Here is a 27,868-nt window from a genome sequence, read left to right as displayed (position 1 = left end):
GTTCAGCTCCCGTTTCCCGGAATCAATGGCGTAATGCGGCGCCGCAGTCGTCCACAGCATCCAGAGGTGTGTCGACATCGCATCATCTCTTGTTCAAATACAAAGATAACCCCTTAGATCCACACTTCGATGGGTGTAAAAATGCTTTCGCGCGAGCCGATTGATGATGGGCTGATGGTTTCCGGGTGAAATGTGAAGACAATCCGGGATCCGGGCATCGTTGGATCGTTGTGCGTCGGAAAGGTAAGGCGAGATTTTTTCTTTATTCGTCCTTATGGAGCGTCGAGTTGAGGAACGGTGAGATTGTTTCATTTAGAGAGACACTTGATGGTAATTTAATGGGGTTGTGGGAGACAACTCCTCTGTCTACAATGGATTAATTAAAATTGAGGGTATTGCGTAATCGGGGATGCAATGGCATTAGAGCGGAGTTTGCACACCTTGGATTGTTTACTTTTCCTAGGAAAGGAGTTTTTTCCGTCGTTCAATGTTTGACTTTGGCGAAGTTTGAAGGTTCCAATTGCGAGTGCGTGGAAGGTAATCAAACTTGGACAACATCAAAGCACTTAAAAACAAAATTTCAGACCTGCAGGACCCAAAAAAACCAAATCAATAATAATTTTCGCCTGACTAAAGGAGAAATTAGCTCCACAAGCACAATAAACATTGTCGGAACAGCAAGAATCAAAGCAATTTGCACCGAACAAAGCTCATTACGTATTAGCACTCAAGATCAATTCTCTGTTTACACAAACCAGAGCCACAATTAAAGTTTAATTTACAAAGTTCCGGAATTTGATCGCAGCTACTTAAAATGATCAAAGCTTCGAGAAAAATCTTCTTATTTACAAATTTCGCCGGCTCGCATATTTTATTTTATGCTTTTATAAAAGTATCTCGAATTCTTTGGCGTTTCCTAGAGAAATAAAAGTCGTGACTTGCGTCTTTGTACTCGGAAATGCTGTCTCCTTGAAGTATTTTATTTGCAACGCTGAATGTATTTTGAACAGAATTTTTATATCTCTTCGGGATTCGGACGGCGGCACGAGAATTGACTAATAATGTCGGACAGGGCCGGGCTTGGGAATTGTGGAAGACGAGGTTTGTTTTATCTAGATTCTCTGACAATTCTAGTTGTCTTTTTGGATTAAGGATCTGAGAAATGTAGAAGTAAGAAGGTGGAGATCGCAAAATTTGAAGTCTCGCTTATTTATGGAGGAATTTCAAACTATTGGTGTTCATTTTACGCAGAATTTCACGTAGAATCCAAAAAGGCAAGATTTCTTAAGATCGGACCAGAAATAACTGAGTTATGATCAAAGTTTTGAATATTGGATTTTGAATTGGAAAAATTTCAAAGTTCGATATCTCCGAAGCTAAAAAAGATTTTGAGAAACGGTTTGCGCCATCGTTTTTCTCGGCTCTTTCTCCTTTGGAATAAGCCGTCAAAAGTCAAAAATTCGTTGGTCAATTTTTTGGGAAATAAAAAATTTACGACTCAATCGATAAAATTTTTCAATTTTTCGATTTTTGATCGCCCCTCGTAAACTACTTGCCCGATCAATCTGAGATTTGGCTTGTCGATAGATCTCGAGCTTCTCTTCCGATCGATATATAATTTAATAATACTAAACGCAGTTTTCGCCCCGAAACAGCTTCTTGAAAATGACCCTAACATCACCCTCTGAAAATCTAATTCGGTCGTTATCCCGGTTATTTGACAACGAAATTTGGGCTGGATGCGCTCACTTTACGCAGAATTTTGCGCTGAATCCAAAACCACCCTTGTTTTTCCCGTCAGTCAACAAATAACTGAATTAGAAACGTTTGAAATTTTGGGTTGTCGCTAGAGGGCCAAATTTTTGAAGGTACGAAAACGATTTTGCTTGGTATCTCTGGAATTATGGCAAATTTTAAGAAACGCCTTTCGGAAACATTTTTCTCGCAATTTTTTACCTTGAAAATCAATCTTAGATAGTTCGAATTTAAAATTCTCAATTTTTTAATGTTGCCTTTCAGTCTCTAATTCAGACTTGCTGTCTATCTCGCTATCGCTATCTCGCTATCTCGCTTATTTATGTAGCAATCTTAACAAAATGGTACTCGTTTTACGCAGAATTTCGCGTAAAATCCAAAAATGCAAGACTCGATAGGATCGGACTAGAAATAACTAAGTTATGAGCGATCAAAGTTTCTGATATTGGATTTTGAGTTGGAAAAATTTCAAAGTTCGGTATCTCGGTATCTAAAAAAGATTTTGAGAAACGGTTTACGCCATCGTTTTTCTCGGCTCTTTATCCTTTGGAATAAACCGTCAAAAGTCAAAAATTCGTTGGTCAATTTTTTGGGCAAAAAAATTTTGCGACTCAATCGATGAAAATTTTTAATTTTTTGTTTTTCGATTGCCCTCGTAAACTACTTGCCCGATCGATCTGAGATTTGGTCAGTCGATAGAGCTTGAACTCTTCTTTCGATCGATATATAATTTAATAATACTAAGCGCAGTTTTCGCCCCTAAACAGTCTCTTGAAAATGACCCTAAAATCACCCTTTGAAAATCTAATTTGGTCGATATCTCGGACATTTGTTGAGGAAATGTTAGTTATATGAGCTTATTTAACGCAGAATTTTGCGCTAAATCCAAAAATATCCTCAATTTTCTTGTACGTCAACAAATAACTGAGTGAAAAGCGTTTGAAATTGGTGGTTGTCGTCAGAGGGCCAAATTTTTGACGGTTCGAAAACGATTTTGCTCGATATCTCCGAAATTAAAACAAATATAAACAAACGGTTTTTGAAATCGTTTTTCTAGCTATTTTTTAGCTTAAAATCCGGAAAATTTAATATTTTTCCTTACGGTTTCTAATTCTAATTCGGTCGATATTTCGCTTATTTACAGAGCAATCTTACACCATGTGTGCTCATTTTACGCAGAATTTCACGCTGACTCCAAAAACGTGCGCTTTTTAAAGATTGGTCCACAAATAACGGAGTTAGAAGCGATTAAAGTTTCGGATAATAAAACAGCCTCATTACAGGTATCTAACTTATCCCTTCAAATCCTGTCGATTTCTAAAATTGCTCCTGTGTAAATCGACAATTTCTCAACAGGAAAAAAAACGTATAATTTTGTTGAAATAAAGAAAAACAGTTAAAACATGATCTGACATCCAGCAAAATACGATAAAACTGCCGCTAACCCGGAGGTCACGTTTTTGCAGAAATTTCTTTGTTTGTTTACAATTTCACATTGAAAACATTTACGAAACGTAAACACACCAGTATTGATTCGCCGCCACCTCTCCTTGAAGAAATTAGCTCCTCCAAACCCCTCTAATTGTAATTGGAAAAACGCAACAGATAAATTCCCCAACAAATTGATGACGCGTCATTTCGCCACCTCTCGCGGTAACAAGACAATTCCCAATTCCACTGAAACTTAACAAAATATCGCCTGAAACTCGCATCATTTTTCATCCCTCTCCCCTAATCGCCTAATTGTCGCTCAAGCGTTTGATTGATGCTTCTTCTCGCACTAATAGATTACTCGTGGTGATGGTTCCGGTATCAACCCTAATTTCGTATTCATGAAGAAACATAAAAGATTCAAGCATGTCTACGACGGCAACCAGCATCGTCGAGACTTCGTCGAACCTCTCTAGTGTTTGGGATCAACAGCTCACCACCTCATCGTCTTTGAACCAAACGCAGAAGTCCATCAAGGAGTTGTTTTACAACGGAACCGGATATTACATTGAGGACGAAGCAGAACCAGGTAAAGAACTCGAGGAGTTTCGTAGTTACATTGAGTTGTTGCAGGTCTTAATGACCTCCAGACGCTGTTCCTTGCGTGCTTCGCCACGCTCGTTCCTCTAGTCATCTCTTTGCTGACGGCTTTCGGGATAAGGTAGGCTTGAGGGTGGCAGTGGTGGAAATTAAAGATTGTCTTGGCAGGGTGCTGTGGACCAGGTATAAGAAGCAGAAGGAAGATCCAAAATATGACGGCATTCTTGAGAGGAGAGACACGTCTGACTCCATTTCCAGGCCCTTGCATTCGCATCTGTTGAACAGTGACAAGGTAATTGAATCGGGGGCGCTTTCCTGACGTTTTATTCATTTCAGTCTTCAGTGTTTGGCCATAATTGTGTCTTTTACATACGAGGAAATGACGTGGGATGATTGTGGTCGGTGGAGGGATTTATGGAGCCGTAAAAGAGCGCTCAAAACCACCGAACAAAGAGTTTATTGGTTGTAATGACTGACTTTATTGAGATTTTTTTAAGTTTCGTGTTCAATAATTTCATTTGTTACAAGGCAACCAATATTGCACCGGAAAATAACTGAGATTTTTCCATCTTTAATGAAAGGGAGTGCCAACATAATTTTCACTTTTAACTTTAGAAAAAAAAGAACCAAATTCTCAATAAGATTGTAGTCCAGGCAAAATAGACACGAAAATTAAATGTAAATGTCAACGAAAACAAATATTTGCAAATCTCTTGTCAATGGTGATTCCAATCACAAAAATGCTTATTATAAAAATTGTTCCTCATCAAATTTGCCATAAAAAAGATCTCGTAATATTTGTCGTACGAGTTATCATTTTTGAGATATGAAAGTATTTTTCAAAATTTCAAGAATTTTATTCTTTTGTGCACCACAGTCGAAACATAGAACTTAGTGCCTTTTTTAGATTAAGGAAGCCTTGAGTGAACTTAACCCGCTGAATTTTCCAGCAACTTATGAAATTAATCTTCTGCAAATTCTTTTTCATGGTACTTATTTTCTTCAAGAACTTCTAGTTTTTAAGAGTCCTCAATAGAACAGTATGAAATTTATGTATATCTTTGAAGAAATCGTACAATTTAGACTCATTTTCCTAAGATTTAGGTAAGATGAACCGCGGCAATTACCACATACTGTTGAAAAATAAAACTTAACTTTTTTACGCAAAATTAAAACTATAACTCTTACCATCACTAAAACAATTACTTTTCACTAATTTATTTGAAATAAAATGAAGACACCCTTTTAATTGTCTTCTAAACTTCGAAACAATCAGCAATAATCAAGTTGGTTATTACTAATATTTAATTTATTTGACCATTGACGATAAAACTAGCAAAGTCACGGAATTTTAGAGAAACAGGTAGAAATTTGGTTCGGTCCAAAATAAAAAATTCTAAAATCGCGTTTTTTTGTTCTAAAATTTTGAAATTTGGTGGGGTTGATAAGCGTACCGTAAATTATAGGCTCGACAAATTTCATTAATTCAGTGTCTAAATTGTCAAAGTTACGTAATTTTAGAGAAAATAGTGGCATTTTTTATTCTTCCGAAGAACAAACATTTCTAAAATTGTTCCTTCTTGTTCTAATATTTTGGCATTTGCCACAATTCATAAACATGTCGAAAGTAATAATAACTGCTCTAATTGTGATTGTCTTGGCATTCAAATTATCAAATTTACGAAATTTTATGATAAATGGAAGGAAATTTATCTTTCTTGCTCTAAAATTCTAAAATTTTGTTAATAAAGTTAATAAGTGTGTTGTAAATTATAGTGTCGACAAATTTTATTGTTTTAGCGTTTAAACTGGTAAAGTTACGTAATTGTTTAGAAAATGCTGAGTTTTTTTAATCTTCCTAAGAGTAAAAATTTCTAAATGTACTCTTTCTTGTTCTAATATTTTGGTATTTGGCACAGTTAATAAACATGTTAAAAGTAGTAAATAAACCAATTTTTACTGTATTGGCGTTAAAACTACCAAAGATACGAAATTCAATAAAATAAAAAAGAAAATTTTCGTTTATCTTGTTAAAGAAAAATTAAAATTGTTCTTTCTTGCTTTAATATTTTGACATTTGGCACAATAAATAAACATGGCAAAAATAGTAACTTCCCCAATTTTGATTGCCTTGACGTTAAAATTACCAAAATTACGAAATTTTAGAGTAAATAAGAGAAAATTTGGTTTACTGTCTTTAAAAAAAATTCTAAAATCGCTTTTTTTGCTCTAAAATATTTTGAAATTTGGTGGAGTTGATGAGTGTACCGTAAATCATAAGCTCGACAAATTTCATTAATTTAGTGTTTAAATTGTCAAAGTTATGTAATTTGAGAGAAAATAGTGGAATTTTTTTTTCATCCGAAAAACAAAAATTTATAAAATTGTTCTTTCTTGTTCTAATATTTTGGCATTTGGCACAATTAATAAACGTGTCGAAAGTCATAACTGCTCGAATTTTCATTGCCTTGGCGTTCAAATTACCAAATTTATGAAATTTTATAATAAATGGAAGAAAATTTTGGTTTATCCTCAATAAAAAATTCAAAAAATGCTTATTCTTGCTCTAAAATTTTGAGATTTAGTAAAGTTAAATAGGTGTGTTGTAAATTATACTATCGACAAATTTTATTGTTTTAGCGTTTAAACTGACAAAGTTACGTAATTTTTTAGAAATTGCTGACAATTTATTAGTCTTCTTAAGAGTAAAAATTTGTAACTTTGTTCTTTCTTGTTTTAATATTTTGGCAATTGGCACGGTTAATAAGGATGTTAAAAGTAGTAAATAATCCAATTTTTATTGTTTTGGCGTTAAAACTACCAAAGATGCGCAATCCAATGGAATAAACAGGAAAATTTTTGTTTATCTTGTCAAAAAAATTAATTTAAAATTGTTCTTTCTTGCTCTAATATTTTACATTTAGCATAGTAAAAAAACATGCCAAAAATAGTAACTAGCTCAATTTTGATTGTCTTGACGTTAAAATTACCAAAATTACGAAATTTTAGAGTAAATAAAGAGAAAATTTGGTTTACTCTCTTAAAAAAATCTAAAATTGCTCATTCTTGTTCTAATATTTAGGTCAGTTAATAATCATCTCGAATGTAGCACTTTGTCAAATTTTTATTGTATTGGCGTTAAAACTACCAAATTACTACTTACTACGGAATTCAATAGAATAAAGAGGAAAATTTTCGTTTATCTTGTGATTTTTTTTTAAATTGTTTTTTCTTGCTCTAATATTTTAACATTTGGCACAGTAAATAATCATGCCAAAAATAGTAACTGACCCAATTTTGATTGTCTTGACGTTAAAATTGCCAAAATTACGGAATTTTATAGTAAATAAGGGAAATTTTGGCTTACGCTCTTAATAATTTTTTTTTAAAATTGTTCTTTCCTGCTTTAATATTTTGGCATTTGGCCCTGTTAATAAACATGTCAAAAGTAGTAAGTGCTTTAATTCTTTCAATTTTTTGTAAATTTCAAAACAATCACTATATCTTGAAAAGGATTAGTCCTACGAAAAAAATTATAAAGTTTTTTTTGTTGCAGATTTGATAAGGTACAATTTTTATAATAGGTGTTTTTGCCGTTGGAATCATCCGTGACGAGATATTTGCAAAGATTGCACTCGCTCGCGTGTATTGTTGGTTGCATATAACGCTTGTAATCATCTCGCAGTTCCATGCAAAACGAGCTATTTTCGAATGGAAAATTGGTCCACTTAATAGGTAAAGCGTTTAAAAATAATTGCACTTTTATTTAAAACCTGAGCTGGAATTAGCATTAATTTTTCTTTATCATTCGCATAAGATATTCAAAAATAATTACGGAAACGCGTGGTAATTTCCATAAATTATCCTTAAAAGTAAAAAGCCCCTTCGACAAATTAGCATTTACAAAATATAAACCGGAAACGTCCGCAATGACAAAATCCCAGCCGCTAGATTTCCACTATCAATAAAGACCGTTTTATACCGTCATAAACGCAATCTGTTGAGACTACCGTTTTATTGCTTCTGCAGTGACCTAGTCCTAGACCTAGACGCTAATTAAAGCTCGCAATTCGCACCTGGACGGGAAATAAAGAGGCGAAATTAATTAACGGCGCCGACATATGCACTTATAAAATGCTTAAAAATGCATCTTATTACAATTGCACCGAAAGCGATAAACGGGTATAATTTTTTTCTACTTTAAGAGCAATTAGGTGTCTGGCGAAATTCGGACAGATCATTTTTAATGACGGCATTGTTGCATTGTTTGCCGTTTCATGCACATATTTTAATTTGATATGTGGCGCAGATTTAAGATTTATCGAAAGTAGGGACAAGACGTGGCTAACTTGCTACTGTAATTGCTTTCTCTTCGGGGAAACGGTTCAAGAGCGAATTTGGGCGATTTTTGCTAACTGTGAAAAACTGCGACAGGTGGAGAGATGCGGTCGATATCTCGGTTATTTATGGGGCAATCTTAAAGTATTGGGGCTCATTTTACGCAGAATTTTGCGTAGATTCCAAAAATGCAAGATTTGTTACGGTCGGTCTAAAAATAACTGAGTTATGAGCGATCAAAACTTCGGAAATTGGATTTTGAGTTGGAAAATTTTCAAAGCTCGATATCTCAGAAACTAAAAAAGATTTTTTGAAACGGTTTGCACCATCGTTTTTCTCGGCTCATTCTACTTTAGGATGAGTCCTTAAAAGTCGAAAATCCAATGGTCAATTTTTTGGGCAAAAAAATTTTGCGACTCAATCCATAAAATTTTCAATTTTTTGTTTTTCGATCGCCCCTCGTAAACTACTTTCCCGATCGATCTGAGATTTGGCAAATCGATAGATCTCGAGCTCCTCTGTCGATCAATATATTTTTAGTAATATTAAACGCAGTTTTCGCCCCGAAACAGCGTCTTGAAAATGACCCTAAAATCACTTTCTGAAAATCAAATTCGGTCGATATCTCGGTTATTTGGTAGGGTAATTTGAGCAGGATGAGCTCATCTAACGCAGAATTTCGCGCTGAATCCAAAAATATCTTTATTTTTCTCGTCAGTCAACAAATAACTGAGTTAGAGGCGTTTGAAATTTTAAAGCTCTGAAAACAATTTTTCCCGATTTTTGCGGAATTATGGCAAATATGACGAAATCGTTTTTCTCGCAATTTTTTACGTTACATTTTATGTATCTTCGATAGTTCGAATTCTAAATTTACATTTTTTTCAATGTAGAAGTGAGCTGCATTTCAATCTCTAATTTAGACTTGGTCGATACCTCGCTTATTTGTGGAACAATCTTAAAGTATTTGTGCTCATTTTACGTAGAATTTCACGCTGAATTCAAATCATCCACCACCTTTTACGTAGGTCCACGAATAACTGAGTTAGAAGCGTTTAAAGTTGCGCATAGTGAATTTCTAGTCATCATCCAAACAAAAATTTGTAAAATTTGTCTCTCCAACTCTAAAATTTTGAAATTTAGCGCACTTCATAATCGAGGTAAGGAGAGTGTCTGTCCGAAATTTCATCGCCACAGCGTGAAAACTGCCAGAAAAATGACCATTTTTATCACGCGACTTTGCTCAACTCTTGATTTTTCTAAAAATCAATTACAAGTTTAATCGAAGCACAATCGTGAAAGCGTGGCTGCATGGTTAATATGATATTTCCGAACAATTTACATGAACAAATTAATTTCCCTCCAGTTATCAATCACTTTAACAGTTACTGTTGACGTTTTAACAAGCATTTAAATGAGCTAAGATTGAGTACAATACGATTATAACATAAGGATAAGAAGTTTGATAAGTGTTAATCACTTTCGGAGTTCCGATTAAATCAGTTTATGACGCCTTGTTGCTCTTAAAATTGTCATTTATGATTCGAAAAGGATTTATGATTCAGAGAGGAAGGCGTCGGATTTTCTCGCACTGTAATATTTGGACTAGATAAAATCGTTTTCCCCGAATCTCCTGATAAGAGTGTTGGAGTGAGTGGAAGAAAAAGTCACGAGACAGCAAGGCTATCATTAGTTGAGCGAAATGTGCTCATAACATTTAAAAAACGTTAAACCCGAACTATGCAGCCAAATGATCTGGCCTTGGTGCATTTGGTGACCTCAATTCGATGCATTGCACTTTTCGGGCTTCGTCGTCGATTCCTGCACGTCGGCGAGAAGGACAGCGCGCTCGGCCACCGCCTAAATCGGTCTTGTTTGCACTACTCGTTAATTTCGTTTCGTTATTTTGATAGTCGAACGCATTGTGGCGTGTCCTAGTATTTAAGGTCAACGAAATCCTGTTTTGCATTTGGCACGTCGTCAGCGAGCGCTGAGTGCATCGGGGCCACCTGCTGGAGGCGCCGTCGAGGAAAATGCACCACCGCGCGACCGAAGAAGAGAGAATGCATTTTGGCAACAGGCTGCATCGCGGGTCTTTGCCCGGCCATTCACTCCCCGAATTCTGCGAGCAGTGGCCCTTGCAGCGGTCGTCCTACTCGCTTCTTCGGAAGGATTGCATGGAGAAGACGAGAGGGATGGAGGCCAGCCGGAAACATGGTCCAGCAAAAACTACCGACTTTTTGCACGAAACCGCATTTGTTACGCTGACAGTATTGACGGGCCTCGGGCGCTGCAGAGGGGCGAGGGCGCTTCCGTCATCCGACTTGAGTGCTTAACACTTGCAGGAATGCTTCGATTTGCATTTTTTGGGGTTTTCGTGACCGCGCCTCTGCCGCGCAGATTTACCACAAACTGCCATCAAGAAGGAGAAAATTTTACAATATTCGCCTTTTTTTACCAACTTTTGCCGTTATCAGTTGAGTCACTGAACCCCAATTCTGTTGAAAACTCGCCCAGACTGATAGCGCAGGAAAGTGTTTGTTTGCTATCAAACCGCAACTTCGGCATCCATTTATAATTATTTCTTTAGAAAAATGACGATACGTTGCGGTGGACAAAGAAACTGATGATACAGGGTGTGTCATTTCTAAGCCAATCAAGTCATGCACAAAAAAGAAACAATTTTTCATTGGTTGTTGATGACAAATCACGCCCAAAACTAAAGAGACGGAGCCCAACTACGTACAAAATTCCATTGTAGCCTTTGACTACTATTATTACCCTCGCCCAAGTGTCTATTATCCTAGAAACCGCAAATACAACTGCCTAAATGAGGACAATTTAGACTAGGACTGTGATTAGAAAAGTAGCTTCTTGAATTAATGGGCTTAAGAATTTGAAATCTGTTGGTGCCACTGCGTTACCAACCATAATTTTCCTAATTCAATGCCGTCACTGGTGCATTTGTATACACATCATTATGTCTGCGTCCATGAATCATGATCGTAAACCGCTGTAAATATCAATATTTGTGATGACTACCTAGGAGTCATAGAAAAACATGTTTTGTCGAAGAATTTAAGGGGATTTTATTTGAAAGAGTTAAATTTCGATCGACATAGCATAAAAACTTTAGAATTTTTCTGTTTTGTAAATCTCTGAATTATAAAGTAAAAGACAAAATTAAAAAAAAATGGTTTGAGGATGAATGGAAAGATTTCCAATTTTTCTAATTATTTTCACGTCATGGATTTGAAATTTGGGGAAAACACTCTCTATGATCTGTTTATAAAGTGCTCTAAATGTCAAAATTATAGAGCCAAAGAAACAAATTTTATAATTTTTTTTTTGAAGATGAACAGAAAAATCAATTTTTTTATTTTCACTTTTAGTTTTGTCAGTTTTTTCGTTACAGCTATGAAATTTCGGCAAAATACTCTTTTCGCTCTCTTTCTAGACTGCCCAAAATTTCAGAATTATAGAGCAAAAGAGACAAAATTAAAAAAAATATTTTGAGGATGAAAACAAACATTTCCAATTATCACGAAGTATCGCCTGTAATTCGGTCAGTTTCCACGTTATGACGACAAAATTTGGGAGAGACATTTACGTTGATCTATTTATAAAGAAATATATAAAGAAATTTTCATTTTGGGGATGAACATAAAAAATAAATTTTTCTTATTATCGCGTGTAATTCTGTCAGTTTTTACGGTACGGCGATGAAATTTGAGCAACACACTCTCCTTGGTCTATTTCTAGACTGCTCCAAATCTCAGAATTATAGAGCAAAGGAGGCAAAATTTAAAAATTTTTATTTTGAGGATGAATATGAACTTTTCCAATTTTTTTAAATATCGCTTGTAATTCGGTCAGTTTTCACGTTATGGCGATGAAATCTCGTGAAGACAGTCTTTTTGATCTATTTATAAAGTGCTATAAATTTCAAAATTATAAAGCAAAAGACGCAAATTTTTGAAATTTTCTCATATCAGTTGGATGAAAAAAAAACAATTTTTTTGTAATCGTCTGTAATTTTATCACTTTTTACGCTTTGGCGTTGAAATTTGGGACAGTCTCTTTTATTTGTTTATAAATTTCTCTAAATTTCAAAATTATAGAGTCAAAAAAACAAATTTTGGAAATTTTTATTTTGAGGATAAATAAAAAAATCCATTTTTTTAATCTCGCGTGTAATTTTGACAGTTTTTACGGTACAGCTATGACATTTGAGCACGACACTCTTTTTCCTCTGTTTCTAGACTGCTCTAAATTTCAGAATTATAGAGCAAAAGAAACAATATTTAAAAAAATATATTTTGAGGATAAATACAAATATTTCCAATTTTTCTAATTACAGCTTGTAATTCAGTCAGTTTTTACGTTATGATGATGAAATTGTGCAGGAACATTCACTTTGATCTATTTATAAAGTGCTCTAAATCTCAAAATTATAGAGCCAAAGGAACAAATTTTAGAAACTTTCATATCAAAGATTATTTTTTATTTATTTTTTTTTTTAATATCACATGGTAATTCTGTCAATTTTTTCGGTACGGCTACGAAATTTGGGCAAGACACTCTTTTTACTCTCTTTCTGAACTGCTCTAAATCTCAGAATTATAGAGTAAAGGAGACAAAATTAACAAAATTTTATTGCGAGGATGAACATAAACTTTTCCAATTTTTCCAATTATCGGCTGTAATTCGGTCAGTTTTCGCGATATGGCAATGAAATTAGGGGAAGATTCTCTCTTTGATCTATTTATCAACTGCTCTAAATCTCAAAATTATAGAGCAAAAAAGACAAAATTTAAAAAAAAAATATTTTAATGATGAACATAAATTTTTCCAATTTTTCTAATTATCGGCTGAAATTCGGGCAGTTTTCACGTTATGCTGTTGAAATTGATCTATTTATAAAGTACTTTAAATCTTAAAATTATAGAGCAAAAGACACAAATTTTGGAAATTCTCATATTAGAAGTTGGATGAAAAAAAAGACATTTTTTTTTAAATCGTCAGTAATTTCATCACTTTTTACTCTATGGCGTTGAAATTTGAGACAGACACTCTTTGATTTACTTATAACTAGCTCTAAATTTCAAAATTATAGAGCAAAAGGCTAAAATTTCAGAAATTGCAGTCTGTCCCCAAACAAAACCCCCGCGAGCCAAAAATCTTTTACTTTTCTGCCAATTTGCCCGTTTTTAACGACATAACCCCCCAAAAAAATGCAAATCCCGCCTCTCGATCGTCATTATTTTTTCATTATCGCCTCTATGATTACCATTGACATCTCAATCCAGCCAACCATCTGGCGCACCGACGCCCAAGCAAATCAAGCAAAAATTCCCATTTCGCCCGCACCCACAAAAATCCTCGCCAAATAAATAATTACATTGCGTTATTTCAAACCAGAGAGGCCAACGACTCTCTACCTCTAGGGTCGTTACGTTTTGGACAACTTTTGGCCAAAACGAACAAAACCCAAGACCGCCTCTCGTTTCTTTTATTTTCTCATCCGCCGTTCTGCGTTACGTCGCCGCATAGAGAAACACCAAAAGGAAGTAACGTGTGTCTAATTGCCCCCGGTGCAAATATCTGCGATTCGGCCCTGGCCGCGCCTCGGCTATAAATAGGACGGGTTCGTTGCAATAAAAATGCATTAGACTATAAACAAAGTTTTTTTGGACCGAGATTAACGGCCGCCGATTTCGACAAGTTGAGACGTTGAAAGAGGGCGCCGGACGAGATGTTTGCGCTTTTTGCGCTAATTCCACCGAGATGCAAACACCTTTTTGGATTGGAAAGTTTGCCGAAAATGCGCCGACTTTCTTCTTTTACGAGGTGGAGGAGCGCCCCGGGTCGCGGCCCTAGTAAAACGGCGGATTTCTGCGAACGGCAGTAACATTTTTTTGCGTCGTAATTCCCTTCGCCGAAAAGTCGTCTTACTGTTCCGACCGACAATTAGCTGCAGGATTAGTCATGAGCGCGCCAGACATCCTGAGTCCGACCCTGTCCTTGACGTGCGTTAAAAATAAATTTGACTGTTTTCGTCTAGTCACTATTATTGCATAGATAGCAATGTTCAAAACACGGGTTTAATAACCAGTGGATATGCACTTTAGCCGCGACGTGCCTTCTATCCCCCGTCTTTTTTCACACCGCGGCGGTGATGACGGGGGAAAAAAGAGAGGTGATTTCGGGGAGGCGGATGAGACGATGCATTTGACTTTCGCAAAGTCAAACCGCGCGGACAAGGATAGAAAAATGCAATGTATCTGGTCCTAATCATCGACAAAACAAGCAAGTTTTGTTTAACGAGGGCATTGCACCGATGGAGGAGATTTTGGCGGCACAGCGACGGATTTCCGAAGAAATCGCAGATTATTCTTCGAAACTTCTAATGACGGATATTAGCAGACACGCACGTTCATTTCCAAATTTCGGGGCCCTCGAGACATGTTTAGCGGAGGCTCATCATGCCCGAGCTTCTCACGACAAATGCACAGTGGCGGAGGGCGAACTGGCAAAATCCGACAATAATATCGACGTTTTAACATTTGTTTACTTTTGCTTTTTAGCCAATTAAATTTAGTTGCATTCACACGCTTTGGAATGTTTTCGCCTTCAACTGTGACGAGAGTGTTAATTTTGAGGAACCAGAGACTCAAATGGCTGACGAAATGCATCTTTGAATATTCTCTAATTAAAAAAACCGTCTGCGTCTACGGCTATGGCGTCAGATTTCAAGTTCATCAAGTACACTTCCGTCAAATTAACAATGAAGAATTAAAGGCAAATTTTCCTGTCATTGGTCAATTCCAAACAAGAACTGTCACATTTGTCGTCAACAAATTGTATAGGAGCATCAGCTTAAACTTGTTTTTGTTATTTTCAACTCAGCTTATTTTATTATACTGTGACGGCCAAAATGAAGTATGGACCACATTTTTTCAAAAACTGAGCTGTGTAAAACCGGCTTTCAAAGGAGGCATTTTTTTCAAAAATTGAGTTGTGTAAAATCGGCTGTCAAAGTAGGCATGATGATAACTATTGTAGGCTTAACAATGACATTAATAAAACAAAAAAAAATGGCACTTATTCAGTGTTTCGCTTGTTTTTTTTTAATTTTTAAACGCTCTTCAATCTACATTGTAGGCACAGATTATCCCTTGTAGGTTAATAATTATTATTAAGAGTCTATTACTGGTAGATATAATAACGTCCTATCAGTAGTTCAAAAGTTTATTACAATTTGGTTCAAAAGCTGTGGCAGTTCATTTTGGTCGTCACTGTATTTTGCGATTATTCATAAACTTGACAATTTTTTGTAGGCGCCAAATTTGAAATGCCGCTCTGTGATTGATCAATTCCTGCGGAATGTCAAACAAGAACTGTCACATTTAACTGTTTGTCATTGAATTATACAGTCGCGGCTCAAATTGTTTTGCATGCCAAAATCAACGCTATAATGCATTCACGATCTTTTTAGACCGCGGCAAGCCATGGAAATCTAGTAACTTGGTTGGTAGTCAACCTTTGTGAGCCAAAGTTTCCTGAAAATGATTGACATTTGTTCTGTCGATTGGAGTTGTCACCTTTTTTTGGTTATGAATTGTGTCTGAAATCTTTCCTCTGTTGCCAGTTTGAACCGAACATTCAGAACTTGATAATTTTATTAAATTTTTATCTAAAATTTTGAAATTATTTTTTAACAAATGCAATATTAATCATAATGGAAGACATTACTGCTGCTAGTACATTCCATTGGCAAGAAGTTTACCATTCTCAAGAAGCACTTCTGCCAGGTCTTGATTCTAGTCATAAAACCTTAAAAAAGTTTATTTGATCGAATTAGCATTTGAGCCAGGGTTTTATGTTATGGAATCTCACACTAAAAGCAAACTTTGGCAAATTTCGTTAACTAAAAAGTGCAGCAATTTAGAATTTGAATTGTTTTTGTTTACATAAAGTCTTGTGATCGTTCAATTCTCTGTGTTTGTAACTCATAGACTTAATAATTTTGAAAAGTGTTGTTTTCTCGGCATAAAATTCTAATTGTTGCCGCTTATCAGCCAAAACTTTTCATCTTTGGTGTCCAGAACATTGGAAACGGTTGCACGCCGCATCTAAAAATATTTTGAAAACAAACGTCTACGGGACTTTGTACCTTACAAAGAATATATTTGTAACACCTCAGATCGTTTGTTCCCGTCTTAAATCAAGGCGATCTTTTTGAAACTGCAAATAGCACATTTTTTGTTCGAAAACGAAATCACTTTAGGCATTTTATTGCAATATTTTGAAGATAATGCCTTTAAACTGTTACTTTCACGATTAAAAGGAAACACACGATTTTTCCGGTATCAGAAAAGTGGCAAACTTGCATGCATGAAAGACACATGTCAGATGTGACAGTGAAAAAACTACCTCTGTCAGTCATTGTAGCCAACAAAAAGAAAAAAAAACATGGCCTACTCTGGTCTAAAAAAATCGTGAATGCATTATATATAATTGTCTAAATTCCTGCGACATGTCAAACAAGGACTGTCACATTTATCACTAAATTTGAGTGACAAAAAGTGTAAAGCACTCTTTATGTATTTCATTATTTCTGTCACTTTTGACAAAATTGAGTGAAATTTGCACGTCAAATTGACAGTATGCATAATTTACACTCAAATTGTCAAAATGTCAATAAAATGATGCCCAAAATAATTTGGTCGCGACTGAATTTTGTATCCACTACAGGTATCTCCTTCAAATCCTGCAAATGTCAAAAATTACTCCTTTGTAAATTGGTAAATTCTCTGTAGGAAAAAACAACCTATAAAGGATATTTTTCCAGCAGGCAATTTTTTGTAGGCGCCAAAATTAAAATGCGGCTCTATGATTGGTCAATTCTCGAAGAATGTCAAACAAGAACTGTCACATTTGGCAGATTGTCATTAAATTATACAGTCGTGACTCAAATTGTTTTGCACGTCAGTCATAAAAATGTCATAAAGTGTAAAGCACCCTTTATGATTTTTAGTGTGCGACATGTCAAACAAGGACTGTCACATTTATCACTAAATTTGAGTGACAAAAAGTGTAAAGCACTCTTTATGTATTTCATTATTTCTGTCACTTTTGACAAGATTGAGTGAAATTTGCACCTCAAACTGACAGTAATGCATTGACCACACTCAAATTGTCAAAATGTCAATAAAATGATGCCTAAAATAATTTGGTCGCGACTGTAGGAGCACCAGAAATCAATTATTGAACTACTAATAGGACGTTTTAACAACCAATACTATGCACCTAAAAATTATTAACCTACAAGAAGTAAACTGTGCCTACAATCCAAAGGTGTTTTGCATTTAAAAGTAAAAGAATATAGGTAAACAATTGAATAAGTAGCCTACTTACTGTAAACATGCATCAATGTCATTTTTTTCTTTTGTTTAAGTAACGTCATTGTTAAGCCTACAATATAGTTATCATTATGCCTACTTTGAAAACCTGTTTTACACAGCTCAATTTTTGTAAAAATGTGGTCTCTTTCATTTTAGCCGCAACTAAAATTTTGTTTTTATCTTTATACAGTCGCGACTAAATTGTTTTAGACATGATAGTGTAAAGCACCCTTTATGAATTTCATTATTACTGTCACTTTTGACAAAATTGAGTGAAATCTGCACGTCAAATTGACAGTAATGCATAGTCAAAATGTCAATAAAATGATGACCAAATTAATTTGGTCCTGCTGATGTCTAACATTGTTGCTTTGTAAATCGGTAAAATTCTATACAGGAAAATAACCTTAACGGCTATTTTTTGTAGGCGCGAAATTTGAAATGCGGCTCAGTGATTGGTCGTTCAGCAGAACGTGGTCAGATTGTCCCCTAATCAAAGGAATCTTTTGTTTTTTCCATTTTTTGTTTGTGGAGCCAACTATTAATCAAAAATCGACATGAAACGATCCTGCTCCTGCAGGAAAATAGCTCATAAAAATCTCATTTTCTCCCTACGTTGCTCGAATCCGTGTTGTTTCGGTGTCCGTCCGCTCGTCCATTCCCCGCCTAATTCTGAACTTTTGGCAGAAATGTGGAGAAACCCACCTCGCCATCAGCACCGAAGAAGTCGAAGTGTGCGATGGTGTTAGTCAAATACGAAGCAACAACCATTCTAGCACCAACGGGAGCATCATCACCATGACACTCAAAAACAACCACCTCATTGTCGAAACTGAAGAACGAAACGTAAAACCGAGAGAGGGTGGAATGATTGGGGTTATAAATTTCTGTTGCAGGACATTGAGGAGGACAGCAGAGAGACGACGATGAAGTACTCGCCGGGGGCGCGAGATGGGGTGTTCGTGGTGGAGGTCCAACAAGGGGTGAGGAGGAGTCCCGGATCCGGACCGCAATCAGGGGCTGATCCGGAGCTTTCGGTGTCTGTGAGCGACCAGTGCGCGCTGGTGCACAACCCTCCGGACAGGTAGGGGTTCGCTGACTTGGATCTTGACTTGGAAATAGCATCATTTCTGAAATATCTCAATTTTTCAAAAAAAATAAACTAAATTTTCATTACGAAAAAAAATATTTACACAAACATTTTTGAGAATTTTTTATTTCTATTAGACCACCAAATTTGTTTATAAAAGATTCACATAAAATTGAAATGTCACCATTCCACAGCTTAAAAAAATGAAAACAAAAAAGTAAAAACACTTCTTTTTTTCGTATTTTCAGTAGGAAATTGGTGTTTAATAGGTACATAAAGTTAGCGCAAAATTTTATTGTACGTTGGTATTGTGCTTATTTTTCAATTAACGTGGCGATTTTGAAATAGATTGTAGGGTATTTATCTCGCAAAGAAAATCAAGATATCTCTGGCATGGTTGAATTTAAATATAGCACACTATACATAAAGTCAGTCTTAATTTGGATGTAGAATCTGAAAATGCAATAATATATAGGTGTTCCATTTTAAATAACCAAATTGACCACTACTTCCGGCATAACCAGGAGTGTCACAAATACGTGAATATTGTCATTAAATTTGTCTTATTTGCTTACTTTTGTTCTCAAAATTTTAAATTCTCATCTTTTTTTTTATTTTAGAACGAAGTAAAAATTTTTAATATTCTAGATTAAAAATCGTATTTTCGCCAATCTTATGAATTTTAAAATCAAATTTAGAGGCATTACTACTTAGGACACGCTTATTAACTCTGCCAAATTCCAAAATTTTAGAACTAGAAACAGATTTTTAGAAATTTTTTATTTTAGGACGGACTAAAAATTTTTAATATTCTAGATTAAAAATCGTATTTTCGCCAATTTTATTAATTTTAGCATTAAATTTGGAGGCATTACTAGTTATGTCACGCTTATTCACTCTGCCAAATTCCAAAATTTCAGAATCAAAACTAAATTTTTTAGAATTTTTTTTATTTGAAGACTAACAAAACATTTTCAATATTTTATCTTAAAATTCGTATTTTCCGCAATTTAAAAAAAATTTGAATCAAATTTGGTGGCATTACTATTTATGTAACGCTTATTCACTCTGCTAAATTCCAAATTTTTAGAACCAAAAACAAATTTTTTAGAATTTTTTTATTTTTAGACGAACAAAAAATTTCCAATATTTTATTATTTAAATTCGTATTTTCGCCTATTTTAAGAGTTTTAGAATCAAATTTGGAGAAATCGCTACGTATGACGTTTATTGACTCTATAAAATTTCAAAATTATAGAACCAAAAACAAATTTTTTATAATTGAATAAACAAAAAATTTTCACTATTCAAGAAAAAAATTCGTATTTTCGCTATTTTTTTAAATTTCAGAATCAAATTTTGAAGCATTATTATCTATGGTCCGTTTATTAACTCTATTAAATTCTAAATTTTTAGAACCAGAAACAAATTTTTTAGAAATTTTTTATTTTTAGACGAACAAAAAATTCCAATATTTCATTATTTAAATTCGTATTTTCGCCAATTTTAAGAATTTTAGAAAGAAATTTGGAGGATTTGCTACTTATGACGCGTTTACTCACTCTGCCAAATTTCAAAATTATAGAACCAAAAACAGATTTTTTTAGATTTTTTTGCAATAAAACAAAAAATTTAGTAACTATTTTATAGTAAAAATCTAGTACTTCCATTTATTTTTTTTTGACCCAAAAATTTTCTTGCCACTTGAGTTTTTAGTTTCCTGAATTATAAAGGTTTTGTAAAAAGAATTTATTTCAATTTTTTTTGTTTTTTTTTCTGAAAAGTACAATTCAAAATTCAAAACAAAAATTTTGAAAAAAAAACGGCGGTATAAGTTAATTTTTCTAAAAGTTATAGCTATTTAAAAATATAAAAACCATTTTTTGGAAAAATTCGTAACTTTTTTTGTCATAAACCAAAAAAAATTCTAGGAACCTTTTTTTATAGAGTAGAAAAAGATAAAAAACTTTTAGCCAAATCAAAAAGGATCGGGGTCAAAAGTGGTCGATTTGATATGGAATACCTTGTGTTGGAGATATCAATTTTAAGTAAAATTATATAAATCACATTCTTCAATTATTATTATCAAAGATCACAGAGACGAACAAAACTGGGGACAAATTGCATTGAGGACGAAATTGCCCGGGACGAATTGACCGGGGGACGAATTGTTGGGAAGGTCACGTGGCCGAATTCCCTCCATTCAGAGGCAAATTAACCGAAAAATCAAGTCCAATATCTAAGTTTTCGATGTTCAGTTTAATTGGCGTGTCTACCATATTGCACAGAACATTAACAAAAAACTATTGATCTGGGTTTTCTAAATAAGTGGTCTACTAAGTAGATAAAACCTTGATTAACTTTTGTAATTAAATTAACAATTAGATAAAGAAATAACAAGCTTGTAACAATTATTCGACACCTTCAGCATCTTGTTAAAAAATAATAGAATGATATGCATGATGGGGAAGTATTTATTGTTGCGCAATTTATTTCAATTAAGATTCAATTAAGTAGAACAAGAAGTGAGTGGATGAAATCTAAAAATGCCGAATTCTCCAGGTTCAGCGACGACGAGACCCTGGAGGAATGCGACGACTACTACATAGAAACGACGTCTCCAGCCCGGGACACCCCGGATTCCCTTGTGACCCAAATCAGGACCGGCCTCGCCCAATCCGTCACAAGTCTAACAGGAGAGCACCCCAGCTACTGTTACACCAGTCAGCAATGTTACGACAACGGCCTCTACGGCTACCCTCTGTACAACGGTTACATCAACGACGAGCCTCCGCAGAAGCTCAAAGACAACAACAAACCGAAGATAACGGCGGCGGTGTATAAAACTCGTTCCCACACTGTGAACGAGGACGAGGACGAGGTGCAGGAAGAGCAAATGCGGCTAGGCAATTCTCTTCATATCCTAGACAAGAGAGACATATCCTTGCCGGAAGCGGATGTTAGGTCTGCAGAGTACGAAAATAAAGGGCTGGAATAAAAGTTGGAGCTTTTGGGAGAAGCAGCACGATGACCTCGAGGTCTTTAAACTGCAATGAACAGGTTTCGTCTTCCAAATATTCCAACTAACGCCCTTAAACAAAATAAATAAGTGAGATGCGTTCGACGGTATTAACTGCATTTTTTCGCGGCGCAATTATATTCCTGCGAAACCACTGATTGGTTCGGTGCGCTAAAACGACGACTTCTTGTGATAATAACGGTGAGGAATCAGCCAAGGACCAAGTGCCATCTTTGTAGATTCTCTGACTAAATCTAGATGTCAAAGCTTTTGATGTACTATTACAACGATAGAGTGAGACGGTTTCTTGCTGACGTTGGTTGCATCTTAAACGCATTTTTCTCTCTAAGGGGTCGATTTCAAGTGTGACTTGCGTTACTGCAAATCCCATTTGCAACATAGCAACACCAATCACATTGCTCATACCTTGGCAACGGTTGCAAATTTGCGTTAACGCAGTGACTTGAAATCGACCCGTAAATCCACAACAAATTCTGTTATGCAACAAAGATTCAGGATCTTTGCTGCATAACACTATTCAACCGAATAACAGAAATTCAAAGTGATGGGAACAATAATTGGAAACGTAGATTTTTAATATTAATCAAAGACGGCGTTGCATTTTACCACGTATGTAGGTCTTAGCAAGCTCTGATCATGTCAACCCTTCTTTTGTTTGGGGCGTGATTTATCATCAACAGCCAATGAAATATTGATACTTCATTGTGTGTCCAATAAACTGCAGTTGTTTTTTGTTATAAAACCGCGTTGATAAGGATAATGAATGAATTTTTTTGGGTTTTAATACGATTTCTCCATTTTGTTACCAAAACTTTTGAAGTTTGCAATTGTAACCTTAAATGGACTTACAAAGTGATTCTTTTTAATATTAATCAAAGGTGGCTTTGCATTTTACCACGTATGTCTTAGTCAACCCTTCTTTTGTTTGGGGCGTGATTTGTCATCAGCATCCAATGAAAAATTGATACTTCTTTGTGCACGACTTCATTGTATCCAATAAATAGCAGTTGCGATGGAATTGGTTGCTTGGGTGCGTTTTTTGTTATAAAAACCGCGTTGATAAGGATAATGCGAGCCAATGAATAAATTCTATTTTTGGTTTTAATCCGATTTCGCCATTTTGTTACGAATCAAAGGTGGGTCTTTGAATAAAAACTTTAGAAGTTTGCAATTGTAACCTACAAAATGATTTTTTTTATATTATTTAAAGGTGGCTTTGCATTTTACCAGATCTAGTTGGTTTAGGTTGCAAGTGTCCACCCAAAGTCTCATTTTTTTTTAAATTTTCATCGTGTAATTCGTTCTTGTTGCAAATGTTGCAATGACAGTGTTGTTTTAGGGTACAAAAGACGATCGACGTCATTGTAATGCGTCGCAATTAAATTTGTTTCTTACCATTTTTAAACAGCAATCGCATCTGAGGATAACTTCACTTCACTTGGAACATATTTAAGGACCCGCACTAATTAATTACGTAACTTTAATGCACAGCAATTTTCATGTCAAAATTGTCAAATGTCAAATTTTTGAGAGAGGACCATGATGCCAACCTTAAATAAAAAAAATACTTGCAACCTAAACCGAATCTCACACTGATTGAGGGTGGACACATGAGCGTAGAATCAACTGGGGTCAAGGGGGCGTCCTTTAATTATTTGTGTGTCGGTAACAGAAAACAGCGAACGAGTGCCATTTGTTTTAGCGTCATGATTGAACACTCAGAACAAGTGAACATCATGAATTGGCCACATTTTACACAAAATGTAGAAATTTGTTTGATGGCGAAATTTTGTTCACGATACGCCAATGCCGCCAAGGTAACTGTCATGAATCTGTCATCTGTCAAATTTAATTTTCGTTTTGATTGACGGATTGCGACTATCCGAAGAAGTTTTAGGGGTTTTCGCGAGGATTATACGTTGTTGTGGTCTAAGACAAACGTCATCCGTGCGAAAAACGCGATTTTTTCAACTTGTGCAAAATCGTCTGGAGTGAGAAACGACACACCTTTGATTAACATTGAAAAGAATCATCTACGACTATTGAGCAGATAGTTTAATCAAAATTAAATATAATAAAGAAAATGGGAACAATTCTTAATAAATATTCACAAAACGAAAATCGAAGAAATTAATTTATGTTGAGGTGAGCAGACCATTGTCCACTGCTTGCAAATGAATAAAATGCGCGTAAAAAGTGGCTTCAATGTGATCACTGGTGTGGTAAAATTTCCTTTCTCAAAATAAAAAATCCGTGGTCCCTGAAGCATCGCAGTCAACCAAACTCAGCACAGTAAAATCCCCAAAAGTGACCAGCTAATGCCCCTGTAGCATAATTTGCGCCTTCAATGTTGTACTCTTGTAAATAGATATTCAGTAGTCTCTAGAATTTTTTCTATGCACCTCAGCTAAAATCGCACTTAACATTATAAAATTTAACTAATTACGTTCGAAATGAAATTGTTGTATTTTTTTATTACTGTAAACATTGTAAATAGTTTGATTACCGTCCGATTTGTGTGTGAGAAATGAAGACGTGCATTCGCGCTTCTTCATGCCTCAAAAAATTGTACATAATTCTTGTTATCATTTCGTGCATCTGTGCATTTGTAAGTTTCAAGTGATCCTCTTTAATTGCACAGGTGGCAGGTGGAGCGGGCCGAATTTTGACAAGGTTGTTATGTACGGACACCTAACAACATGCAAAAACGGAAAAATGCTAAACTGTAATGATGGAGTGAGCTCGGGCGCTTTTCAACGGGACAATTAACCCTTTAACTGTTGTAAACGTATATACAGGGTGTCCCATAGAGTAACAGCAATACAGATGGCAAATTTCAAAACCAAAATTGATTAAGTTTAATAGTATTCGAGAAAGGATTAAAAATTAACATCCAATCCTGGAAGCTTATGGAGTAAAAAGCCATCCCAATTTCCTAGGCAACGAGAGTCTGACCAATGGACGATAGTATGTGTCCATAGTTACCGATGTTCAAATTCAGTTCAGCTTTCGGATTGGCTACCGTTTTTTTGTCTTAATTCGATTATTTTTTAGTATTAAATAGTGAAAATTTTTTGTGTTTATTCTATTATAAAAAAATTCTAAAAAATCTTTTTTTGGTTCTATAATTTTGAACTTTGGCATTGTGAATAAACGTGTCATACGTAGCAATTCCTCCAAATTTGATTCTAAAATTCTTAAAATTGGCGAAAATACGAATTTAAATAATGGAATATTGGAATTTTTTGTTCGTCTAAAAATAAAAAGATTGTTTCTGGTTCTAAAATTTTGGAAATTGGCAGAGTGAATAAGCGTCGCATAAATAGTAATGCCTCTAAATTTAATTCTAAAATGTTTAAAATTGGGAAAAATACGAATTTTAAGATAAAATATTGGAAATGTTTTGTTCGTCTTCAAATAAAAAATTTCTAAAAAAATTAGTTTTGGTTCTGAAATTTTTGAATTTGGCAGAGTAAATAAGCGTGACATAACTAGTATGCCTCCAAATTTACTTCTAAAATTAATCAAATTGACGAAAATACGATTTTTAATCTAGAATATTAAAAATTTTTTGTTTGTCCTAAAATAAAAAATTTCTAAAAAATTTGTTTCTAGTTCTAAAATTTTGGAATTTGGCAGAGTTAATAAACGTGCCATAAGTAGTAATGCCTGTAAATTTGATCCTAAAATTCCTAAAATTAACGAAAATACGATTTTAAATCTACAGTATGTCCCTGGATTGAGTTCACAAGAGGAAAAAAACGTTATTTTTCATTTTACAAAAAAATGACAAAGGAATAATATTTTGCGCTTAATTTAAAATAAATAACTCTTTAATTAAAACATTAATATTATCAAACTGTGTTCTTAAAATCGAAAAAAACAAAAAATAACGAAGAACTTTTTATTTTTACTTTTGCAAAAAATGTCAAAGGAATGAAATTTGTTCCTTAACTCAAACCAATTTTCACAATTTGATTTACCCATTACCTATTTTAGCACATAGTTCAATTCTAACTCGTATTTCTTTAAGACTGTTTCGAATTTTCTCAATTATTGTTAAAGATGCAATTGCATTTTTTTCCAATTTTTTAATACTTACACATTATTGGTTAAATTTTTCTTTAATCTTTAACGCACTATTTGATATTGTGAATCCACAGCCTGCTATTATTTAAATACGATAACAAAATTTAATAAATAAAATTCATGAAAAAATTAATTTTTAAGAGTACAAACTAATAATTTTGAAATTTTAATTGCAGATTTATCTGTTAAAATAAGCAAAAAATGTTATTCCTTTGTAATTTTTTTGTAACATGGAAAATAAACTTTTTTTCCCTCTTGTGAACTCAATCCGGGGACATACTGTAGAATATTGGAAATTTTTAATTCGTCTTAAAGTGAAAAATTCTAAAAAATCTGTTTCTGGTTCTACAATTTTGAAATTTGGCAGAGTTAATAAGCGTGCTCTAAGTACTAATGTCTCTAAATTTGATTCTAAAATTCATAAAATTGGCGAAAATACGATTTTTAATCTAGAATTCGTCTTTTGTCCCCAAAATTTCAAATTCTCATCATTTGCATTTTCTGAGAAAAATGGCAAAACGTACATATATGTTACGTTTACAACAGTTAAGGGTTAAGTGGGCTTAGAGACGGCGCTGTTGAGGTTCGACTGTAATCAAAAAACTGTGATGACCGCGAGGAAGACAGCTAGTGAGGCTATAATCTAAGTTTTTTAGCTTAGTGAGTAATGAAAAGTGTGTATAAACGCATAAAGATTACAATTTGTAGTGATAGTTGGGCGCAACTAGGAGTGAAAAAAAGTTTGTATTTTCGGCCGCTGCACCTGCCCCAAAACCTAGCAAATTAGTATTGTTTCGCCAAGACGTAGCGAGTTTCCACGGGATCAAGCGACTAGTCGTACAAAGAGTTTCCTCGAATTGTGTTCCTGATTTCCGGAAAAGAGTACTATTTTCTATCGTTCGTTTGTTGGAGCAGTTCCTTCGGTTCTAGGCCTCTTGTGAACTTAACCAAAATAAAAGAGAGAAGGGTGTTTGTCTGTGTTTATTTCGGAGAAATCCATCACGCTTTGTATCTAAAAGTGGGTCACCACCCGGCCAATAATTTCCAAATTTAATTGCTGCCGTTGTAGAAAACGAACAAACCGCCAAATCATTCGGCGAACTTTCGCCGCAATAAAGAATGGTGCACGAATGCATTTTGACAGTGGAAGAGAGGGGCGACAGACGGCCTTAATGCCCCCGGACTTAAGGCCGATGATTGTTACGTGACACATTTCCAACTTTCGAATGTCGGAGAGGACGTGGGCGCTGCACTAGAGGAAAAGGGTTTCTTCGTCTTTTTGCCTTTTTGGAGAGGGAGTGGGAAAAATGTAAGCTGATTGCAGGTTCCAACCACTTGTATGCATCGTTCTTCAAACTACCGTTATCTCCTTCACAAAAGCTTCGACGGCCGTTTTGTGGTTTTTGTTGGACTTGCATAATGAAGAGAGGATTCCATCAACAAATTCGAATATTGTGAAATGTAAATAAATTTATTTACACCTGAGTTGCTTTGAATGACCTTTCTGAATCAATGTCAATAATTATTATTAACATTGTTGCAAATGTGGGCATTTTAAAACAGACGAATTACTCCTCAGACGAAGGGATTTTTAGAACAAGGCCGACATTCTTTGTATTCAATGAAAACAGCAATATTTGTTAGCATAATTAAGCGGCTCATTATTCCAAGACAAAATTCACAGTTTGTGTCAACAAATTGTTTATGACGTACAACACTGCATTACCACTCTATTACGACAAGGTTTATGCATTTGATGCACACTCATTGTTTCGAATTTTACGTTGGAAATTAACAACATTTCCAACGGGATCAACGATTCGATTATTCTCACAGCATTCCATCTCCATCGGCTCACAACAGGAAGTTCTCTTGGTAAACGTACGAAGATCCAAAATGGCTCTTTTGTAATTTATAAGAAAGTTTGACCAAATTTCACTGCCTTGGGACGAAAACGAGCAGAATTACGCCAAGTTTCGCTTTATTTTTCGTTTAATTTTCGTTTTTGGTTCAAAAATTAGTGTGCAAAAACTCCAAATCGATGGAAAAATCAAAAAAGCTCGAGAATTCTTGTAATTGCAACGAAAAAAAACAAATAAAAAAACGTTAAGTTCCTAC

At 34.8% G+C, this 27,868-nt stretch overlaps 1 protein-coding gene across 3 annotated transcripts; it reads left to right on the top strand.

Annotated features, from left to right (window-relative positions):
- The first annotated feature begins 49 nt into the window (after positions 1-49).
- Positions 50-27,235, top strand: LOC148170859 (uncharacterized). 3 transcript variants are annotated; one of them, XR_015770397.1, is made up of 8 exons: positions 50-243; positions 3,543-3,775; positions 3,820-3,907; positions 3,955-4,078; positions 18,219-18,377; positions 18,428-18,615; positions 21,184-26,768; positions 26,820-27,235. XR_015770397.1 is itself a non-coding variant. In XM_088041260.1 (7 exons), exons 2-7 carry the CDS (start codon positions 3,613-3,615, stop codon positions 21,617-21,619), a joined length of 1,158 nt encoding a protein of 385 aa, XP_087897386.1. In that variant the 5' UTR covers positions 50-243; positions 3,543-3,612; the 3' UTR covers positions 21,620-27,235. The 3 variants fall into 3 exon arrangements, 2 of the variants coding, with proteins under 2 accessions (XP_087897386.1, XP_087897387.1); XM_088041260.1 differs by having other exon boundaries at positions 21,184-27,235; XM_088041261.1 differs by lacking the exon at positions 18,219-18,377 and having other exon boundaries at positions 21,184-27,235.
- The last annotated feature ends 633 nt before the right edge of the window (positions 27,236-27,868 follow it).

The sequence above is a fragment of the Gnatocerus cornutus genome, chromosome 7, assembly GCF_029298725.1.
Source record: "Gnatocerus cornutus isolate USDA-ARS CGAHR chromosome 7, icGnaCorn1.1, whole genome shotgun sequence".
NCBI lineage: Eukaryota > Metazoa > Arthropoda > Insecta > Coleoptera > Tenebrionidae > Gnatocerus > Gnatocerus cornutus.
Note: the sequence above shows the minus strand (reverse complement) of the source record. Positions and strands in the feature narration are given on the sequence as shown.